Source organism: Cheilinus undulatus, linkage group 7 (genome assembly GCF_018320785.1).
Source record: "Cheilinus undulatus linkage group 7, ASM1832078v1, whole genome shotgun sequence".
In the NCBI taxonomy this organism is placed as follows: Eukaryota; Metazoa; Chordata; class Actinopteri; order Labriformes; family Labridae; genus Cheilinus; species Cheilinus undulatus.
In genome coordinates this window covers 23421071-23444139 of record NC_054871.1, presented here as the reverse complement: position 1 = coordinate 23444139, position 23069 = coordinate 23421071, and the positions used below count along the sequence as shown (strand labels likewise).

General features: G+C 39.1%; 2 protein-coding genes across 2 annotated transcripts in view; both read left to right on the top strand.

Moving 5' to 3' along the window:
• The first annotated feature begins 370 nt into the window (after positions 1-370).
• tmem44 (transmembrane protein 44) lies at positions 371-10358 on the top strand. The gene is made up of 10 exons (XM_041791741.1): positions 371-628; positions 709-835; positions 923-1013; positions 1199-1356; positions 2351-2437; positions 2530-2700; positions 3844-4002; positions 4169-4237; positions 4349-4486; positions 10135-10358. The coding sequence occupies exons 1-10, from the start codon at positions 459-461 to the stop codon at positions 10228-10230; spliced, it is 1266 nt and encodes a 421-aa protein (XP_041647675.1). The 5' UTR covers positions 371-458; the 3' UTR covers positions 10231-10358.
• A 4822-nt stretch (positions 10359-15180) lies between these two features.
• The window catches only part of atp13a3 (ATPase 13A3), a 48234-nt gene continuing 40345 nt past the window's right edge, over positions 15181-23069 (top strand). The window contains exon 1 of the mRNA XM_041790519.1: positions 15181-15347. The gene's annotated coding sequence lies outside the window, so the exon portion shown is untranslated. The remainder of the gene's footprint in view (positions 15348-23069) is intronic.

Below are 23069 nucleotides of genomic sequence, written 5' to 3'. Positions count from 1 at the left end.
AAATGTGGAGGTCTTCAGAACTGACTGGACAAGTATCTACTTAAAGGGGCGCAGCATCTCCAACGGAAGTATGCATTCGCTTTAGGATGTCCTCTTAAAGACTTGGGAATTAAGATGAGTAAAACGCAATTTTTTCAGTCATCAAGACAATTTCTATTTTCCTTAATCTATGGTTAATCTAAGGTTTAAATTTTCGTAGTTTAAACTTTTAAAGAATGAATGAGCGATTCAGCATTAATCTTTGAAATACTTACATATAAAGTACATGAACTACAAATAAAATGCTTTTTAAAAGTTGTATCTGATACATTTGGGCTCCTCCCTACAATATGCATCCCATCACCTGCTCTAGCGTGCGTCTGACGCGCAACTTTGCACGTCACCGCGTGGCCGCACAGGTGCTGCACTCATTGTTTTTCCCCCCAACAACACGAAATGTAAGCATATACGCATAAAACATGGAAGGACGAAAAGCTACACTACAAAACCATGACTCGTTTCTCTCCAACCTTGCTAACTTCTGCGTGGATTCATTCTCAACCTGTTGGTCCAGTGACGCAGACAAACTCTGCGTCTCCATCGGTCTCAGCTGTCTGTCCTCGCTTCTTCTCCTGCTGTCATGCTTTCTGTAAGACGTTTCGAGTATAGCATTTGTGTTCGTTATTCCCTTGAAATGCTGTAGCATCTAAATATCTATAACTGTTGTAGGGTTGTGTCACAGAGGTGCAAGTATTGGAAAGAAATTCCGGGAGAAACTTTAACATCCTTGTGCAACTTCCTGGGTGACCTCTGTGGCACAGTGGGAGCCATTCTGTCTAGGCAGCTGCATATTCTGGTAAAATAGGCTACATATTTTCTTACCAATGGCACTTGTCATGTTTTAAAGTGAGAAGAGAACTTGTATCTGCTTCATCCTCTGTAGATCTTAATGGGTATATTTGCTGCTGCTGTGGATGCTGTCCATGTTATTTCAGGTTGCCTCCCTGTGCTCCTGTGCTGGAACTCAAAGGCAGGTATGTTAAAGAAACGACATATAACAGGAGAGCCATGGTCAGACAATCTCCTGCAGTAAAGGGGAAAAGGTAGCATGGCAAAAACCGTAAGAAAGAGCTCCACAGATATTAAACATGAATCCAGGATGTGCTCCATACCTTCAAAACTTCTTTTTTTTTTTTTGTATTTTTATGTTTCTCCTCAGTAAAGAAGCGGAGGATGATTTGTAGTCGCAGGAGGCAGCACCTCCTTTCAGTGTGCACTCTGGTGGTTGTTGGAGGTGGATTTCTCAAGTCCAGGATCACCCACCGACCAGCAGAGACCCCTCTGACTGGGAGGAAACTGCTGCATGTCAACCTCCAAGTGAGCACAGCACCCCTACTATGCCTGGTTGTTTTCCCTTCATTTTATATGATGTCATTTTTCAAGGCTAGCTTCTTCCAGTTGAGACTCTTGGGGACGTTGTAAACCTAGAGTTAGTCACACATTTATTAGTTCGTGCTTCAGCTGTTTTAACTGTTGGGGATAAATCATCAGTTGGTTAATTTTCCAGTTAGTTAACAATGCTGCCACATGTTTCTGGACTGGGTAAAGACACCACAATTACATCTAACCAGCACAGGCTTCTCTGTACAGGCTTCCTGTCAGCTTCAGGGTCTAGTTCAAGATTTTATCACTTGTTTTAAAAACTGTACATGGACTGGCTACATCGTCTTTGTCAGAGTTGATGTACCAGATGGTCTAGCATTTTGCAAGATACAGGCACAAAATCAGAAGTGACAGAGCCTTTGTGGTAGACATTTTTGACAGTATTTTGTGAATATAAGAGCCACTGAATTCCTTGAAAATACAGAATTTTGCTCAAGACACCTTTATGTATTGGCTTTAAGACAAACTGAACTCGACATCTAAAGATTTTTTTAAAAATGAAACTATATTTTAGGGGCACAGATGGCCTAGCGTTTAGGTCACATCCCTTGTACATGGAAGGCCCTGGTTCAAATCTCCTTTCCTGTAACTCTCTCCCGCACTCTCTCATACCTGTTTCCAACTCCATCCACTGTCCTCCTCTCTAGAAATGAAAGCACAGAAAACCATTATATATATATATATATAAACATATTTTAAGCTTTTTGATCATGTTTTATTGTGTTTTTCTCCGCAATTCTTTTAATTGCTATACAAAGGCATGTACAGTCACCTGTGGGTGCTTTATTGGTGCTAATTTGAAGTATCTTGAGTCACTGAAGCAAAGATGGACATCAATGCCATTCAGTCTGGTCTTTAAGTGTAAAAATTCTCCCTATGCTTGCATTTTGTCTGGCATTTTAACACCTCAAAACTGCTCTCCAAACAGGACAACACTGAAGTTCTGGGTTACATACTTGGCCTGCTCTCTTTTGTCATCTCCTGTTCCTCCAGGTTTCCTGCACTTAGCAGAGCAGTAAGTTACAAACAACACTCAGACTTACTTTTTACTCCTTTCTCTTGATTCCCAGACTTCAGCTAATTCAAACTCTTCTTTCCCCACTTTAGTATCAAGGACAGGCATTGAACATGCCCCATGTTTTGTCCAGACTGCTGTCCTCCCTGGCCTGCTCGCTCTACATTTCTGCCATTTTCCTCTATGATACTCAGTTTGTGTTTGTTCTACGAGTTCTGCCATGGCTGCTCTCAGCAATGAGCTGTGTCATCCTAGACCTTCTTGTATCCTCATAAAGAGCAGCATCAGCATGTCATATTAGTCCCTCTGTCACGCTGAAATACGGTTGGGCAATTAACTAGGGTTTTCAGATCTATTAGTATGTTTTAAAATGAGACAGTATTGTTTCTATCCATATTATTATTTTTTATTTTAAAAATGATGTTTAGAAAAACAGGGAATTATCATTTTAGTTTTTGATTAAGTTTGATTATTCATATTATTAGAAAAACTCATATCGATACCTGTTTGCAAGCAAGCAAGCAACGTTATTTATATAGCACATTTCATTGTAGGAAAGCTCAACGTGCTTTACAGAGAGGGTGTAAAAACATCAACGATTCCACAATCATAAAAAACCTTTTTGAAGGCTTGTGAATAATCACACAAGACAAGACAGAAATTAAACAACTGGAAGCATAGAGGGAAAGAAAATGGGCACATAGACCACATAAACATACAGAGAAGTTATTCATATGCTTTGGAGAATAGATATGTTTTTAGTTTAGATTTAAATAAAGACACAGTAGTGATAGACCTCAGGTCTGCAGAGAGGTTGTTCCAGAGAAAACAACCACAGTAACTGAAGGCCCCCTCAGCAGCTTTTGTTCTGATTCTAGGTATTGCTAAAAGACCTTCACCTGAGGACCTGAGGGGTCGGGTTGGGTTATAAACTGTGAGCAGGCCAGAAATGTATTCAGGGGCTGAACCATGGAGAGCTTTATGGACTAGAAGGAGGATTTAAAAATGATTTTGAATTGTACGGGGAGCCAGTGGAGTGTTGTGAGGACCAGAGTGATATGATCATATTTCCTGGTGCATGTTAGGACTCTGGCAGCTGCGTTTTGAATTTTCTGTTGTGATTGATACCACAACAACAACAAAAAAGAAGTACTAGACACCGAATACTTTCTGGTTTTCAGTTATCAGAATTGCAGGCAAACTCCTGTGCCTAGCTGAGCAGAGGCTTCCATCTAGCCACTGTGCATTAAAATGGACACAGGATCCACACAGGATCTCTGGAGCTCAGTCAGAGTGACCATCCTAGTTAGTTATAGAATACGAGATTCAATTCATGCCATGGCTTGAGTTTGTTACATGATAAATCATGCAAACAGATCTTTGGACCTTAATTCCAATATTGTCAGATTTTAGTCATCTGTTGGTGCAAAAATGGAACAAGAACGCAGCTCAACATTTTTTTCCCTGATACAGAGAGCCTGTTAGGTGCATCAGGCCACACTGGTGAGGATAATGCTGTCATGAAGAAACTTAGAAAACTGCAAGTTTCAACTGCACGGACAAAAGTAAGAACTCCTACCTGATGTACATGTACAGGAATATTTTTGCGTCATATCTTGTAAAGATAACCACCTAAACAAAAGCATTTTTTACATATTTCACATCATTTATGTAGGATTTTATTTAGAATTTGCAAGTGTCAGCTAAGATGTGTAACCCTTTTCTTCAAAGGCCAAAAACACCCCAGAGACCACTGAGATGGGCAGATATATGGATATCAGTGTTCATCCTGCAAGAAAAGTATGGGAATAATCTACTGTGGCAAAATAAAGTACTTTGACAAGAACTTTTGAACTCCATATATTCAGTAAGTGGATATTTTTGCATTTGAATTTTTTTTCTTAATTGCAGACATGTCTGAAGGAGGTGAAGTTGTCTGGAAGGGAGACAGAGAACAGCCCTTTCCATGAAATGGTGCAAGTGATCAGAGTCAACAGTTTTTCCTCAGACTCGTCATACATCTCCTCAGTGGAAAGTTCTGATCTGGAGGTAGGTCAGACTACATGAACAAAGGTATTCAGAAAAATCTATAGGTGAAAGGAAAAGCTATATCAGGCATTCTGTTACCAGTTTAACTTGAAGAACGTTATCAGTTATTGTAGCTTGTTCAACCATATTATCAGTAATTTTGAAATGTAGTATATATTTTTTTTAACTAAACATACTTATTAACTTCCATATGATATCAGCTAATTTGAATTAAATTAAATAATTTTGTTTTGTGTCTAAATAACTTTTATATCAGTTATTAAATTTTTAAAGAATTTTTGAACTTTGTAAACAATTTTTTTTTTTGTAAATAATTATTTTACATTTTGTCACATGCGTTATCTTATACTTGTTTTAGTAGAAGATACACAGTTTCTCACTTTTGCTTTGTTATTTTTAGCTAAAACTAGCATTGCTCACTAGCTATGTAGGTAGCATTACTACGTAAGCCAATGTAGCTAAGTAAGCTTTAGCAATGTGAGCATTAGCAATCATAGCTAAAGCTAGCTCTGTAAGCTACATATCTAACATATCTAACATTAGCTTTTTAGGTTCATGAGTGAAGATATCCATGCGCTTCATGAGCTTTAGCTATATTAGCTACTTAGCACTATTACAGAGCTAATGGAGCTCTGTAAGATACGTTTGCTACTTTAGAGTGTTTTCATAGAGGACACGCTTTTTCCCTGTAAGCTTAGTTTACTCAGCTTTATTGAACATTTTGTAATCAGGTTTTACAGGTCAGATTTTTGACTTTTGATTTTTAACGTGTAGTATCATAACCCTTACCTTAACCCTTACCCTAACTGTAAATTTAATCCTATTTTGTTTTGATAACATAGGATTAGATTAGGATTAAAACAGGATTCAATAGATGCAGCGTCTCATAGTCATGGTCTTTGAGACTGGGCATCTGAGAGCTATGGTCTGCAGCGTCTCTCATTAGATCAGCCAAATTAGGAAATATTCTACACCATTTGTGCTTCATTTTTAAAGTAATGTACATATCATGTAATTTCTGATATATTTCCCCAAAGCACCTTGTGGGTTATATGAAACCTGCTCACTGGCTGCGCTGTGTGTCACCCCTGATACAGAATATCAGCATTACACCATCATGCAAGAATCCTTAGAGTTTGGAGTAAAGATCATCCTGATTTTGTCAACCACAAAAAAGACTCTCAAACAGGATCCAGGTCCAGTCATTCACATAAAAGGTCCAGCTCTTTGAAGCAGCTTGCATGAATGCTGTCATAAATGAACCCATAGAGTGTACTTCTAATAGTCAGCCAATAGATGGCGACATCTTTGCATATTTGCATAGTGTGATTATAAATGACTATTATACTGTAAAAATGTGAGGGAAATTGTAGGAAGTTTGACTTTGTCTTTTCTCACCTTGGGTGAACTATTGTATTGACACGAATCTTTATAGCTATTGCCTTTTTATAAAGGCCAACTATATAACAACCTCTGAAGTTCAAAAAGAGGTGAAAGATGGTGATGAAACTGATAAATGTTTGACTAACAGCTCATTTTTATGTTTTTGTTTGTCTTTGAGTCTACTGGAATAATAAGAGGCTGCTCAGTCTCACAGAGCTTATTCAGATTATGTGCCTCAACCAGGGTTGAAACTTGTATTTTGTAAATCTCTGCTCTCCATTCCTACAAGTATCTCTAAATCTGCGGTAGGTATTTCTGTCTGTATGACAGTAAAATTAGATGAATTCACTTGCCTTACATTTGAACATTATTTTGAGCAACTGAAAGTGTGAAATTTGGAAGAAATCATAAGAAGGAGTAGGACTAGATAGAAGTAAAAATATGCTTTGAGCCTCTCCCATGTGACTCTGAGGGAAGTAAGTCAAGACAGCCGTCAGAGGTTTGGAGAAAAGACAGTGGTCAGCATATCCGTGTAAGATCGATGAGTCAAACTCTTGAGAGAGAAGTGTGTGTGGGAGTATGCACAAGGGTTTGTGGGTAAACGTGTATGAAGAAGAAGGGTTGGAAGCTTAACTCCACAGAAACGTGGCTTCACTCTGCAACAGTGCCCAGAGTTAAATAATAGCTACAGAGTGGAAACTAGACTTCTTTTAGAGGACAGTTCAGATTATATAATGTAACCTCTCTGAAAAGATGAGGTTTAAGTTACATAGAGAATGAAATTACAAGCCTCACCCTTTCAAGCCCTTAAGCGTATTGCTACAAGAGAAACTCCCTCACAGAACTGCTGAAGTTAGTCGTGTGTGCACAAACACTTTTATCTTAACAAACAGGAAAAAGCAAATGACATTAACACAGTGTTTAAGAAAAGTAAAATAATAAAAAATGTTTGTCATTTTATATGATGTTACGGTAAAATGCAACTTTAGACAGGTTGATCCAATTCACTTCATTTCAAACTACTTTATTAATCCCTTATAGGCTAATTGGCTTAACCTTTCAACTTCTTTAAATCTGAGTTCTCATTGGTCATTGGTGCTCTACAAAATTTCAAGAACTTGAAGAGCCTTTAAATATGCAGAATTATTGGGACAGCTCAGCTTAGTCGGCAACATTATTGAAATTCTGTAAAGTCTTACCTTCACTGATCAGAACTGAACAAACCTTTGCATTCTGTATTTACAAAACAAAGAACAGTTTCTGGTTAATCCCTGGTTCTGGCACTTTGTTTACTTGGTAAATCAATAAGAGACTTGTTTCCACTAAAATGGCACTATGTCTAATATTTAATCATCAATACGCACAACTCCAGTAGTTAAGATGACTGAAAGCTGTAGACTTTTTTTCCTGTTGTGAAATGTTTGCATTGATTAAACCAAAGTTTACCCAACCATCAAAATAGTTTGAAGGGCTAGCTGAGGACAGAAAGGAGCAGACTGCAACAGTTTAATATATTCAGTAACATTTCCTGCTCCTGTACATGACCATAATCGCAGATTCTGTAAAAACCACACAACATTTTGGAGTGTCCTGTCTGCTCAGGACTGTCAGAGCAGCCAGCAGCCTGAATTGCTCATTGTGCTGTGTTTTATGAACATTTCTGCTGAGTGTCGGCTGTTTGTGGGGGTGAGACCGAGGTGGAGGTGAGGGAGGGATGGGATGCTGAGGGGTACAGTTAGGGGTGGAATTGTTTGAGATTTGCCTTGTGTCCCAATTGTTCTGCTGTAAAGGGTCTTTGATTGAAGACAAGCACTGGGTTGGGTCTGTCTGCTTAGGAAGTAGTGCCTTGTCTATAGGGGGCCCATGTTACCCTCTGCTATTTCTGGAGATGTTTATTGTCCCTTGTGTGATGCCCGCTGGCCAGGACTTATGTCTGTGTGCAAACAAAGTTAAATCGTTTGCATTCTTGACATGTACTGTAGCTGATTCAGTCACACAACATGAATGATGAAAAGTACTTGTTATAATGCATGATTGACATGATTTCAGAAACTCTAGAAGTCTAAATAACCAGTGTTGAGTGATCTGCACATAAAAAATGGCATAAAATGTACTTTAACCACTTTTACTCTTTTCATACTTGCAAAATAATCAGGATACCCTTTAAATCTTTATGTGGTAGGTCAGGGTGCAAATATTCTGCTTTTTTGTTGTTCCCACATGCAGCTTACTTTGTAAACTACATGAGAGTATCCAAGGGTTTTTGATTGTCTAAATACCGAAGTAATGCAATCATACACTCAACTCATCAAACATCATGTATCAAAATACCTGGTTTATTATGTGATTTTATCATAATATTTGTCAACTTTTGATTTAGAATGACATTTTTTGAGGTTGTATTGTTACAACCTCCGCTAAGGAGGTTATGTGATTGGCGGGGTTAGTTAGTTAGTTTTTTAGCTACATAACTCAAAAAGTTCTGGACAGATGTTGATGAAATTTCCAGGAAATGTCAGAAATGGCATAAGGAAGAACTGATTAAATTTTGGGAGTGATCCAGATCACTGTCTGGATCCAAGAATTTTTTAAAGGATTCTTTACTATTGGGAGATAGGGCTAATGGCGGAGGTCTGCGCTCTCCAAGTGCTTTTCTAGTTGCTAATGTGTATATATATGGACAAAAGTACTCATCTGCACCTGTCAATTCATGAACTCAGGTGTTTAAATCAGATCTGTTGCCTCAGGTGTATAAAGTCAAGCTTCTAGCCATGCAGTTTCCCATGGCAAACATTTGTGATGCAAAATGGGTCATTCTGAAGAGCGCTGTGACTTAAAGTGTTGTACTGTGATGGATGCCAACTTTGTTATGTAAAATATCATCCCTTCTGGATATTCCACTGTTAGCAATATTATTAGAAAGCAGAAGTGTTTAGGAACAACAGCAACTCAGACACGAAGCAGAAGACTTTGTCCTGAGACCGAGTCCTGAACTTCCATTGCACTAATGTAAGCACAAAAACTGTGAGCCATGGAACTGGTTTCCATGCAGCTACATTCACGCTTCACATCACCAAGTGCCAAACGTCAGATGGAGTGGTGCAATGTGGTTAAAACAGTTTTAAGGCATGATCAATCTTGCTTCCCTGCTTGGCAGTCAGATGGGTGAGTCGGGGTTAGGAGGATGCCAGGAGAACGTTACCTGCCTGACCGCAGTGGGCCAACTGTTAGTCTTGGTGAAGTAGGTCATGGCATGGGGCTGTTTTTCAGAGTTTGGTGTATCTCCAGTGAATAGTTATCTTAATGCTTCAGCATACCAAGACATTTTGGACAGTGCTATGCTTCCAACTTTGTTTCAGCCATTTAGGAAAGGCTCTTTTCTGTTCTAACAGGACTGTACTCCAGTGCACAAAGCAAGGACTATGGTTTGATGAGTTTGGTGTGGAAGAACTTGACTGGCTCACACAGAACCAAGCCAGAGTCAAGCTTGATACATGCCAACACGTGTCGCTCATTATCTCATTAATAGCGATTAATTATGATCCACAATCGGTGCACTAATTTTTAATTGTGATTCATCAAATGCTTTATTTTCCCTCTCAGCGCACTTTGGTAAAGTCACTTCAGCGTCTCCATGCCGCCACACTGATGTAAAATAAGGACACCACTGCTCCTTAATACAGACACTTTTATCCAAAGTTAAGGACCTGACTGTGATCTGACCCATTAACCATAAAGCAGGGTGGAACTTTCTTCCAAGTGGGGAGGGCCAGCTGAACCTGGGGGCGGGGCTTACTACCCTCTCATGAGTCATGAGAGGAAATTCTGAGAATGGCTTGTTTCAGCACACATTTTCTGAAAGGTGGAGAAAAAGGGGGGTGATGTGAATGATTTTTTTTGGTACTTGAGGGGATTGTGGCCATGCCAGGGGCACAAATTCTTGTTAGAAAAGAAAAATTGAGTTTTGCATAACATGTCCCCTTTAAATTTCCCATAGTTTTACTGATTTGTTCAGTAATATTAGGTATCATTACATTAATAGAATTAAGCATTTGAGACATTCAGTCATTTGGGGATGACGCATCAAGACATACACTTATAGAGTCTTTCTTTTTTCAATGGTTTTAAAAATTGTGTGCTACCATTCTCTGTCTGCTAATTATCTTTTGGGGTATCTTGACTCCTACATGAATATTGTTGAACATGACATTAACATTCAGTCATAAGTCTGCATTTTGATATCATGACTTGTCCTCATTTTTCAGTGGGATTTTGAAGAGGCCACTGCCAAGTGGAATGAACCAACAGCAAGACAACAAGAAAGGGTCGAGTTGCCCCTGCAATGGTGGCCTGCACCTTGAACCCTGTAAATTGTACACCTGTGCCACGTGTGGAACCCCACAAAGACGTCTCTGTGGTGAAGCTGACAATGAGTTATCTGAACATCTGGTGGATTATTTTGCAAAGTAATAAAAATGTTCACATTTCATTTCATAATTTAGCTAACGTGTTTAGATGAATTGATGCTGAAAATTGCATGTCTGTTGAGGGTTAGTTACAGGTTTGCCAGTGCACAGTAAAGCAAATATAGCCATTGTCAAAGGTCCATCCTGAAAGCATTCATTAAGCCTGATAAAGCCAAAATAAAGGGAAAGTTTACAGAAAAAACTCCTTCAATAAAACAATATTGGTCCACTGCTACCTTGCAAGGTTATTGGGCCATATCCTGTATTTTGCTTGTCGACCCGGGTTATCAGGGCAGGAATGGGAACATGAGCAACAGAGCAGATAAGAGCCAGACTAGACGGCCAGGGCTCCTTTGTCCTCTCCATCATCCCTCTGACCTCTGTCCATCTTTTTAATCTGGAACTTTTGGGAGAAGATGATGGAGCAACAGAGCAAGGCATTTTTAGTGAATGGACTTCCTAAAAGCTGATAACGGAACAATACACAGATTAGAGCAAAGTGATGAAGCACAGTTTACTCCTCCCTGCTACATTTCCTTAAGTGTTTTTCTAGATAAATGTCTTGGCAGCAACTAATAACGTTGAACAAAGCATCAGCTGATATCAGCAGTACAGATTCATGTAATGTCTTGTTTTGACCATAAATACAGCAACGAGATAACCCAACAATTGGTAATCACAACTTACTTTCATTTCCACAGAAATTTGGAGGGAGGGAGAGTGGTTGGAGTGGGGTAATATCCACTTAAACATAATTTGTTACAATTTGTCTGTGTTTTTAGATGTCATTTAACACTGCAAATAGCATTCTGTATCTTGTACCTATGCCAATCATTTAAATGAAGAGAAAAATGACACACAACCCTATCCAATCAGAGTCACTGATAAGCTGCTGCACTACTTACAAGAAGCTTTCTAGTTTATTATTGTCAGGAAAAATGATGATGGGCAGTTAGTAATGACATAAATTAATGATAACGATTATTGTTAGAGAAGAAAAAGAAAATATGCAGTTTTTTTCGTGTTTAACTGATATATTTGATACAAAGCAAAGAATTTAGGTAATTTTCCTAAAAGGGTGTCACACGAGAGGCCAATGGTATTTTAGGGTCCCTGTATTTATTTACATGTACAGTGCAGTCAGAAAGCATTCAGACCTACTTTGCTTTTTATGTTGCAGCCTGATGCTACAGTCGAAAAATTATTTTTATTCTCCTCAGTCTATACTCAGTCCTCATCATTACAATGTGAAAACAGAACTTTAAAAATTTTTGCACATTCAAAAATAAATAAATAAATAAATAAAGCATGACATATCACATTGACATAGGTATTCAGAACCTTTGCAGTTCTCTTGTGGTAAATTAAATTGGACATTATTCAGAAGGGCACACATCGCTGTAGAAGGACTCACAGCAGACAATGCATATCAGAGCAAAAACCAAGCCATAAGGTCAAAGGAACTGCCTGCAGAGCTCAGAGACAGGATTGTTGCAAGGCACAGATTTGGGGAAGGCACTGAAGGTTCACGAGAGCACAATGGCCTTCATATTTCACCAGTGGAAGAAGTTTGGCACAACCAGGACTCTTCCAAGAGCTAGTTGCCCAGCCAAACTGAGCAATCAGTGGAAAAGGGCCTCAGCAAAAGAGGGGACAAAGAACCTGATGGTTAGTCTGAATGTGCTCCAGTGATCCAGTGTGGGGGTGGGACAAGGTTCTAGAGGGTAACCACCACTACACTCCACCACTGATATAGGCTTATGGTAGAGTAGCTAGACTGAAGCTTCTCCCTAGTGCAAAAACACATGAAAGTCTGCTTGAAGTATAAAAAAAAAAATCCACGTGAAAGCTAAGCTGGCCTTGGAGGGCTATAGTGATGGTTGTCCTTCTGGAACTTTTTCCCATCTTCAAACAGGATCTCTGGAGCTCAGTCAGAGTGATCATTGGGTTTTAAGTCATCTCTCTTACTCCCTTGATTGCTCAGTTCGGCCAGGCGACCAGCTTTTGGAAGAGTCCTGGTTGTGCCAAACTTCTTCCAGTGTAGAAATATGAGGGCCACTGTGCTCATGGGAACCTTCTCTGAGCTCTGCAGGCAGTTCCTTTTACCTCAGGGCTTGGTCAAAGGTGTGTACCTTCCCAAATTTTACCATAGGTGGACTCCAATCCGGGTGTAAAAATATCTCTGCAAATATTGGGAGAAATGGGAAGCACCTGCGCTATTTCAAGTGTTTCTGCAAGGTGTCTGAATGCTAAATACTAAATTTGCAAACATTTCTAAAATTCACTTTTTCTCATTGTCGTGCTAGGGTACTGAGTGTAGATTCATGAGAAAAAATGTTTTTACTGTAGCATCAGGCTGCAAAATACCAAATCAACAATAGGGAAGGGGGTCTAAATACTTTCTGAATGCATTGTGGATTATTGGTATCATCATCAAGCTCTACTGTTTATTCAGCCTGTGTTTTCTTATATTTGTCACTGCAACCGTTTTATCTAAAATACATCAGGGATGTGATTAAAAAGTCAACAATATAAAGTCATTAAATGCTTCCTGATGCTGAGGAAATCTCATGTTGCTGATGAATAGGAATGTATCCCATGTGTATAGCTTGTTAAAGGGGCCTGCAATCTGAGATGTTGAATAAGATCATTGATAACAAACACAATGCCTATTTAACTGGACTCATATTGCAAATAGGCATCTTCTCAGACTAAGAGAGTTGCCATAGATTTACCAACAGATAGATCAGGAATAGAGCCACATTTTGTATGGTTGTAAACCTGGGAGCTTTAACATGAGGCCAAACCTTTTTTTTTCTGTTTACTATATTATTAATGAAATACAGACAAAAATTGTCCTCTTTGCATCTGTGCAGTTATTGTGCAGAACTGGAACATTTGTGGCAAATTTCCAACAATAACCCAACAAAACATGCTGTGTTTGTATTTCATTTGAGCCGTCTGATGTCATGAATGCTGAGCAAGCACTTGTCCGTCTCCGGGCCTCATGGTTGTCACTTCTGAGACCAAACCAAAGAATAACAAACTCAGTGTCCCTATAAAAAAGGTGGAATTCTGTTTGCAGAGGTGATGAAGAGCATGGATTAGAACATCTGAAGCAGCAGTGGGGAACAAGCCTTTCTGTTTTTCTTGGCTCGTGCATCAGTGATCCCTCCACTGCAGAGCACAGGGAAGATGTGTGATGATTTGAGCCTGCTGGACATTTTTGCTGGTCGGCCAGAAAGGGGGGGGGGCAGTGAGAGGACTTTGTCCGGGTGCAACACAAACTGCTGAAAAGATGCAGTGAATGAATTATCAGAAATTGAGCACAGATGAAAGATTACTTTGTTGTTATTCAATAACTCTGTTAAAGGAATTATATAACAGACTCTGTGAATTGTTCATTCAGAAGAATTACACTGAAATGACACGTGAGGTTCTTGTTTCAGGCTTGACATTCTCTAAAACTGCTGGATAAAGTCTTCTTGAACAACTTCATAAAGAGAAAAACAGATGTTTTTGAACTGGGGATATTATAATTAAAACATAGGAAACCAGTACTTCAGTTATATCAAGGGAAATGTGAGATTAAAAAGCTTCACTTGCAGGAAGAAGAGAAGTCTTTTTATTTCTAAACCATTATCTAATTTTACATCTGGTATGTATCTCAACATTATAAAGGTCTATTTCACATTTTTTATGTAGTCACTTATCTAACATTACATATTTTTGTTAAATTGACATTACTCTGTAGGAATCTGTTTTCACTTTGACATTAAAGAGTTTATATTTTTTTTTCTGCCAAAAATTTCAATTCAATTATATTGACAATGATAGATTTATAAGATCCACAAAAGGATACAATACCCAGGGGGTTTAATGTTTTTTATTGGCACTGCATTCACTCCTGATAATCTTCTGGGCTGATCAGGTAGCTCTTGGGGGCCTGATGTGGCCCTCCAGCCACTGGGTGATGATCACTGCCTGCTGCATTCTTCTATGACTTAGTGCTTTGTAGAGGATGCTTTTTTAAATTGTTTGTTATGATATTGAAATAAACATTATATATATATATATATATATATATACATATAAGTAAAATGCATAAAGAACTGTCCTTATGATCCAGGCTGTACTACAATCAGATTATAGATTACAGTGCCAATTTCAATATCCAGCATGGATTCCTTTAAAACTCTTCATGCATACATTGATACATTTTTTTCTTGTTCTGTATCAGTGCATGCCATCGAAGGAAAATATAAAAAATTGTGTGTTTCAACACAAGGTAAATCCTATAATAATCCCACATAATGAGCTTGTAAAGAAGGCCTCCACTGCCTAATGCTGCTGTGCAGTAGTTGTGCAGAATGTACGTAATTGTCAAACTTTCAGTAATATCCCAATAAAATTCTTCAGGCATGCTTGCAAGTAAGGGGCCCCGCAGGTGTTGCTTGATTTTCCAAAGAGGAAATTAAACCTTGATAAGAGCACTATATTGTTACTCACTTTCAATCATAACTGAATTTGTTTAATCTCATTAAACAAGCAGAACTTGCTGTGACTGTACCATTGTGGGCCCCTGCATCATATTGGGTGGTCACAAACAATGGCTCATCACCTCATTTTTGCGTTTCCGCCATGTGCCTTCAGTTGGTCATTCAACGCTGTGGTACATGATGACACTGTATGAACCTTTTATAGCCGTGCTAATATTTACTTATTGGTGATGGGTGCGCTGATCATCTTGCGCAGTCCTCCTGTGATGTCATGACACGTCACTTCCTGCCGTCAGACAGCCAGTTCAGGCCAGTTCACTACTGCTGTAGTACTCAGTCTGTCCCACTGAGCTGTCAACGCAGCAAGCCCTCTGCTCAGCCTGTCTGTTGCGACAACGGTTTTCTTTTAAACTTAGCCCTTCTTTCACTTCAACGACGTTTTCCTTCAGATAACAGCAGCTCTCTTCTCATTATGACTCGAAGGTGATCTTCAGAGTGTCCAGGTGGTTCTGGGTGAGTGTGTTATCCTCATATCTTTGCGGGGTTTTTTGCCTACATCGCTGTCATCATCACCCATGTGTCAGCCGCTAACGTTGCTTAGCGGGGCTAAGCTAACGTTAGCTTCATAGCTGATACGTGTACAGGGAGCAGGTAGCGGTTGTCAATGGGAACCCAGTATGTTTTAAAGGTGTCTGAACCGAAAGCAGGCTGGCCATGGAAGACACTTGGACGTTGTTATTAAGCCTGGCACTAAGAAGCTTTCTAACAATGGAGCTTTGCTAACATTAGCCAGCTAGCCAACATTCAGCGATGTCTTCTAGTCCCCCCGTTGAGGCTCGTACCTGTCTGCTTGGGGCTTGTAGTTATGATTTATGATTAGAAATTGGGAATATGTCTAAAGAAAGCGTCTTTTAATAGCATTTGATGATAACTTGCCTCAAGCTACTATAAAATATACACTGTGGCAGTGTATACACAGGTCAGTGATTAAAACATTGTTTATGTAGTTCTTAATTGCCGTATGGTTAATTTTCTATTGTAGGGGTGGTGGCTGCCATAAATCGGGTTTACTTTTCATTCAGTGTAGGCTGTGGCTTCATCAAAATGAATCCAAATGAAGCTAGTTAAAACGTTTTACCGACCCACCACCTCTGTAAGCTTGGTTGGCCTCCTTCCTCTTAAACCCCTGTCAGTCTGGTCTACAGTAACAGCCAAGGATGTAATGTACACATTCCTGCCTATCAGGCTGAGACACACTACGATTCAGTGGAAATCTAATGAACACCATGTAAAACAGTCACCCATACTCTTGTGCATGAAAATATAAGTTAAATACCACATTAATATTGCATAGCTCCTTCTCATTGAGACTTTGTCCTTATTTGTGAGGCTGCCATCCAGGAATATAGATCATATATAGAGCTGCCAAAACAGACACAGCTCCCTCCAAAAGTGGAATAAAACTTAAGCAGCCCATATGGATCTTCTGACTTCTTTGATCTTACATAATTTATGTATTTTAGATTTATTAGTAAAATATTGAATGAAGTCCTTCTCAAAATAAAACTGTGTGCTAAATTTAACTTTATGCATGCAATTTTATCAAAAATCCAATAGCACAGTGTGTTTTAATCACCAAACTGGTGTCATCTGGGGCTGAATTAAAAATTATACAGCTGCTGAGGGGCCATGTCAAAATAACCCAATATATATTGTGTATCCGGATGTCGCAAAAATTTGTCGGGATATCAATTTTGGGCCATATTGCCCAGCTCTATAATAAAGACTGACATTGTTACTTGAATAAGATAGATTTGTGAATGTTTATTTCCACTAAGGTTGTCCCAAGGCTTTGACTTGCTTTCTCCACATTGCCTGTGGATGCAGGCTGTTGGCTGCCATTCATATGCCATGGCATGGCTGGCATATCTTGACTAGAGCAGGATTTGACAGACAAGTGTTCAGAAAATGGATTGGATCAATATATCAAACCAGATCAATTAAAAAAAAAAATCATAATTAATAAAGCTTATTTGTTTTGTGCAATCACAAATTGTACTCTACAGTTAATGACAAATGTAATTCATAATTGATTCACCTTTCTGTTTATATATTAACTCATTGAGTGCTAGGGCTGGGTATTGCCAGTGATTTCGTGAATCGATTCGATTTCGATTCAATTCAATATTGATTCATTGAGAGATATTTCAGCTACAGTATCTGTTTTGCTTGAATATGCAAGGGGGTCTTGAGAACTAATGGCAGAAATTATACTTTCAGTTGAAATATTAATAAGAAACCTCCTAACTTGGCCCAATATTTAAAATATTAAAGTTCACACTAAAAACTGATCCCAAACTTGTTTCCTGAAAATACTTTTTATTGACGAACACATTTGATCAATCAACATAATAAAGTGCAACATAGACATAACAGTCAGTAACAAAAGATCAGTCTTTGAAAAAAAATGAATGGATATCGAAAATTCAAACAAAAAATCGATCTGAATCGGAAAATCGATTTTTTTGAACCCAGCCCTATTGAGTGCCATTGACATATATGTACGTCAATTTTTTTTTTTTTCGGCGGCTGGCACAGGGTGGCGCTCTCACTCCCTGTGAGTAATTTTGGGGCTTCTGGGATACGTAGTTGAAACACTACAGTCGGAAGAGATGGTAGATCAAAGCCACAGAGATTGAGACTCTGGGGTCAAAGAGCAGAGCGATTGTTACAGAGGTAATCTAAGCTAAAAGTTCTAAAATAGACGCTGGAAGAAACTTTAAACTTTTGCCTGAGAAATCACTTACTCACTGAAACGGACACCTAACTTAACGACAGCGAATCCAGGGATCAGCGCTTTCATTCATCTGCCTATGCCTGCCAAGAGGCTAAAGAATGCCACGAGGTCTCCCCCGTGCATCAGAGAAATAAGGCAGCCTCTCACCAGCTGGATGAATACAGCGACGGCACTTTGGAGACGGACTTTTCTGACCCAGACTCTGAGGAATGGCTACTGAGTGAGCAGAGCGGATCTTGTTCTCCGTCCCAAAACAAATGGAGGTAAGTTAATGTTAGGAACCCACTGATGATTCAGCCAAATTTATTAGATGCAACCATCACTCATGTGCTCCTGTGATTTCAGAAGCAGACTTGAGAGAAGAGCAAGCCCCATGCAGTTCGGCAACACCGTCTGTTGGCAGAAAAAGAGGTAAGAACAAAAAAATTCTATATTATAGATTATATATTATATATAAAACATATTATATAGCTATTGTATTAATTCTGTAATTTACAGGTAGTGCCAGGGAACACGCAAGCAGGAGAGGACGTGAGCATATAGGGGGTCCCGTGGAGGCCGTCCAGTTCCAGAGTGTGAATGGCAGTTACTGGAAGCATTGTTTTTTATTTTACAATAAAATAACATTTGTAATACAATTTTCAGATATCTTTTATGTCATTGAAGGCAAATTTATAACATTCAGATCACTGTTTTGCTTGACAGACTCTCTTTCACAAAAATGCATTTTTCTCAGCTTTCTAGAGAAAAAGTGGTCTGTTTGGTGAAACTAGCCTCCATTCACCTTAAGATAAATCAAGAACGGAACAAGGTGCAAACACATTTTTTTCCATGATGAAAAAGAGAGTTTCTCCTGTCATTTGAGCTATTTGGTGTTTTCAGAGTCATAGTGCAAAATATTCTGTGGGTCTTGAAAGATGACTCAAAATGGCCAAAAACAATGGCACAAGCCACTTTCCATTTTATAAAAGGGCTGGCACCCAATGAGTTAACAAGACTGTTGTTGGCTTGCTGGCACATGTGCTTTTATGCTACCAGACAGGCTTAGGAGATAATGAATTTTAATGAGAATGTGACCTTTGGGTTCGGAGGAATGATATCCACACAGACACACACACTACATAAATGTTGTTTAAACGGTCCAAAAAACACCATGTAAAACAGTCACCAAAACTCTTGTGCATGAAAATATAAGTTAAATACCACATTAACATTGCATAGCTCCTTCTCATTGAGACTTTGTCCTTATTTGTGAGGCTGCCATCCAGGAATATAGATCATATAGAGCTGCCAAAACAGACACAGCTCCCTCCAAAGGTGGAATAAAACTTAAGCAGCCCATATGGATCTTCTCTGACTTCTTTGATCTTGCATAATTTATGTATTTTAGATTTATTAGTAAAATATTGAATGAAGTCCTTTTCAAAAAAAAACTGTGTGCTAAATTTGACTTTATATTGATTTTTACCCTTTCAGCATAGAATTTTATTAAAAATCCAATAGCACAGTGTATTTTAATCACCAAACTGGTGTCATTTGGGGCTGAATTAAAAATTATACAGCTGCTGAGGGGCCATGTCAAAATAACCCAATATATATCGTGTATCCGGATGTCGCAAAAATTTGTCGGGATATCAATCTTGGGCCATATCGCCCAGCTCTATAATAAAGACTGACATTGTTACTTGAATAAGATTTGTGAATGTTTATTTCCACTAAGGTTGTCCCGAGGCTTTGACTTGCTTTCTCCACATTGCCTGTGGATGCAGGCTGTTGGCTGCCATTCATATGCCATGGCATGGCTGGCATATCTTGACTAGAGCAGGATTTGACAGACAAATGTTCAGAAAATGGATTGGATCAATATATCAAACCAGATCAATTAAAAAAAAATCATAATTAATAAAGCTTATTTGTTTTGTGCAATCACAAATTGTACTCTACAAATGTTTAAATGGTCCACAATATGAACCTTGCAAAGCAGATGGATACGCCCATTTCCTTGTTGTTCAGTGGCCAGTCCATCCTGCAAAGCTTCCATCTGAACCATTTGGGGCCGGTTAGAAAGTGACAGGACCAATCAGCGAAGGGCAGTACTTTCAGGCACGGCAGAGTCGTAAACAAGCAGCAGCAAGAGGCTGGTGCAGTTATGGCGGAAGAGCTTAGCGTGGATGCTGGTAAAGCACAAGTTTTATCAGAACTTGACAACAAGAAGAACAAAGAACAGCAGTGAGTTGTTTTCTTTTCAGAAACAACAAAAGTCGAGTACTTACATGTCTATAGTCACCATGTTTCGCGTTATTCCCCATAACTGTGCACACGCAGCTCGATAGCTTCTTTATCACGTGTTTTGTTGCTGTTATTGGCCCGTAGAGATGTGACAGAACGTTTATCCAATCACACTGAGTTTTTTTCAAAGCCTCTGCCTTTTCTCAAATGTTTTCTATTGAAGCTTCACACATCCATCTGGCAGTCAGGTTACTACAATATAAGGTCTGCACCCCCTGAAAAATCTTTCTGGAGTATGACTGGTGCACAGATTTTTCTATTTACTTCAATCCTTAGTTTGTAAAGGGTTGAGATAAGATGGGGGCCAAAGAAGAGTTAAATACTTTGGTGACCAATTCTGTTTCTCTCTGGTGCATTATTGGTTTATTTGTCATTTAGAGGGGGGAATAAGAGCTGTGTTTCAAAGGATTTAGCAAGATTGAGGATAAACTTAATCTGTGTATGCATAACACTCAACTCGATGCACAAAAGAGAAGCCAACAAGTCCCAAAGTTGTTCCATTTCTGTCAATGATTAATCAAATGTCTTTTGAGCTTCACAGTCAAGAAATGAGACTGAACTAATGCTTTGAGATTTTTAACACAATAACTTCCGACATTTCAGCCATTTTCTTTTGTTTTTGTTGTGTCTGTATCCACCTAAACCGATATTTAAAGATGAGCCCTGTGACCTGACAGATTTACTATTTATTGCTAAATGTTCTCTGGCTCTATTTTGTGGACTAATCATTGCAGCTCTTCGACTTATGTGTGAGTGTCTCCTTCTTCTGCTGGAGTTAAGCCTACTAATAAGAGATTAGCACAACTGTTTAAAGATACAGTATATCTTTGTTTACATTACATTACAGTGTACCTTAGTTAAGTAAGGCCATGTTCTATATATTCTTACTTTAGGCCTACTTAAGTAGTACCCCTGCCTAGGACTTACCCTACTAACGCCCCCTGTTACTGGGGTAATTCTGTGTACAAGTACAGGGTTTTTTATCTGCTACACTAAACATTAATATTGGTGAAGGACAAGTGCTTCAGAAAACACACGTCAGCAGATTAATTTGCATAATCCGCACTGGGCTTTAGACCTTGTTGGAAACAAAGACAGCTGGAGGAACCTTTAACCTCTTAAACATAATCTCATGGGCCTAACAATTTTTGGTGGAAAAGAAATGTGTTTTCGTCAGGACTCCTGCTCTAGGAACATTGAACTTGCCTTTTTGTGTCTTTGAACTTCCTTCTCTTTGTGACAGCTCCCAAGGTCTTGTTCAAACGCAAGATTTGGAAGCAGTTTAGTTTTAGTTTAAGAAGTAAGGTGCCACTTTTCCACGATTCCTTTGAGCCAATGCCTCAGGATTTTTCACAGGTGAGCTTAAACACAGCAGCCTGTGATGGAAGACCTGCCAGTGTTGATTCAGAGTGGAGATGAGAAATACTCTGACATGGTAAAAGTAATTTCAGCAGCCTCACACTGTTTGCTATAGGAGCCCCAAAGCGGTGTGACAGAGAAACAGAACTTTCAAGTGCAACCGCATATAGCGGTTTGCCCCCAACAAGACCAGGACAAACTAGCGGCCTGCATCAGTGGAAGATGAAATGTGGAAACAACTGTGAATTTTAACACAGCAATGCCAACCTAAGAATAGAGTTGTGCAGTGTTCGATAGATACACTACAGATGTGTTTGTTTAATTGCAGTTTAACCCTAGGCTGCTCCATAGATTTGAATGTTATGTTTGGAAACTGAATAGTCAGTAATGATGATTTCCCAGCCACAAGTCTATAGGGAATAGCCGACAAACACATCTTCTGTTAGAACTGCTTTATTGGACATGCATAAAAGACCATGTTTATAGTTTTATTTGCTATAAATCTAGTCTAGGCTAAAAAAAGCTACATTTGATACTATGTGGTGGGGAAAGATGCTGAAATTCTGACTCTCAGTGCTCTATTGATGTAAAACCAATACATAAGAAAAAGCCTCAGAATGCCTATCATTAGACCCCTAGAGAGCAGTTTGGGGTGGACATCATTTTCTTTGTCCGTCCCCTCTTCTCCTTTCTTGTTTCTTGACACTTGGAAAACCAAAATGCTTCCACACGTCAGATTAAAAAGTCACATGGGACCCCACAATCTCTACAACTTAAGTTGCTTGGGTCTCCCAAAGATACTCCCTCGCTACCAGTGTTGGGCGTAACGCGTTGCTAAGTAACGCGTTACAGTAACTCCGTTACTTCTTATGGTAACTAGTAGTGTAATGTGTTTCATTTCAAAATGAATAATGCCGTTACAGTTACTGAGAATTTAGATCACACGTTACTCAATACTTTTACAGCTGACAACTCTTCGATGAACGTTAGCAAACGTCCGGTTCGGCAGACGACGTGACAGAGCAGTAAGCACATCAGCATCCTGGGAGAGAGAACAGCCTCTGCAGAAACAAACAAACACAGGCACTGAAGCGCGCACACACACATCATGGCTGAGCACTCGAGCGTGAGCTCTCTGTCTTGGAAACACCAAGAATTACTTTTCCCTCCTTGGGTTAAAGGACGAATAGGAACAGGGAAGTAAAACCTTTCCACCTCCATGAACAGCAATTTTAACTTTACGAAGAACTGAGTTAAACAACACGCTTCAGCTAAACTAATTTCCAGAGAGCTGGATGCTATATCCAGCTCTATATACATTTCTACTGAGTTCTGTTGTGTCACCACTTCCAACATAATGATAATGGCTACAATGTTATATAAAATTTGAGTTATTTCCTCTCACACTGTCATAACAACACAAATTAATGTGATGTGTACAATAATGAGGATTCAAGTGAAAAAAGTAATGCCTGAGTTACTTTTCAAAGTAACTAGTTACTTTTACAAAGCAGTAACTCAGTTACTAACTCAGTTATTTTTTGCAAGCAGTAACTAGTAACTGTAACTAGTTACTATTTTTCAGCAACTTGCCCAACACTGCTCGCTACTTATAGCATCCACCATTGTCGTGCTGTTGGATCAAGCCGTTGAGTGGATTGCAAAGGATGATGGATATGCAAGGGCTTATTGTAACTGTACGTCCCACTTCCCTTTGCTTTTGCCCACTAAAAAGGCTTCTCTGAAGATCTATGTTTGGCAACTGTCACATGTCCATGCTGACTCAGAGG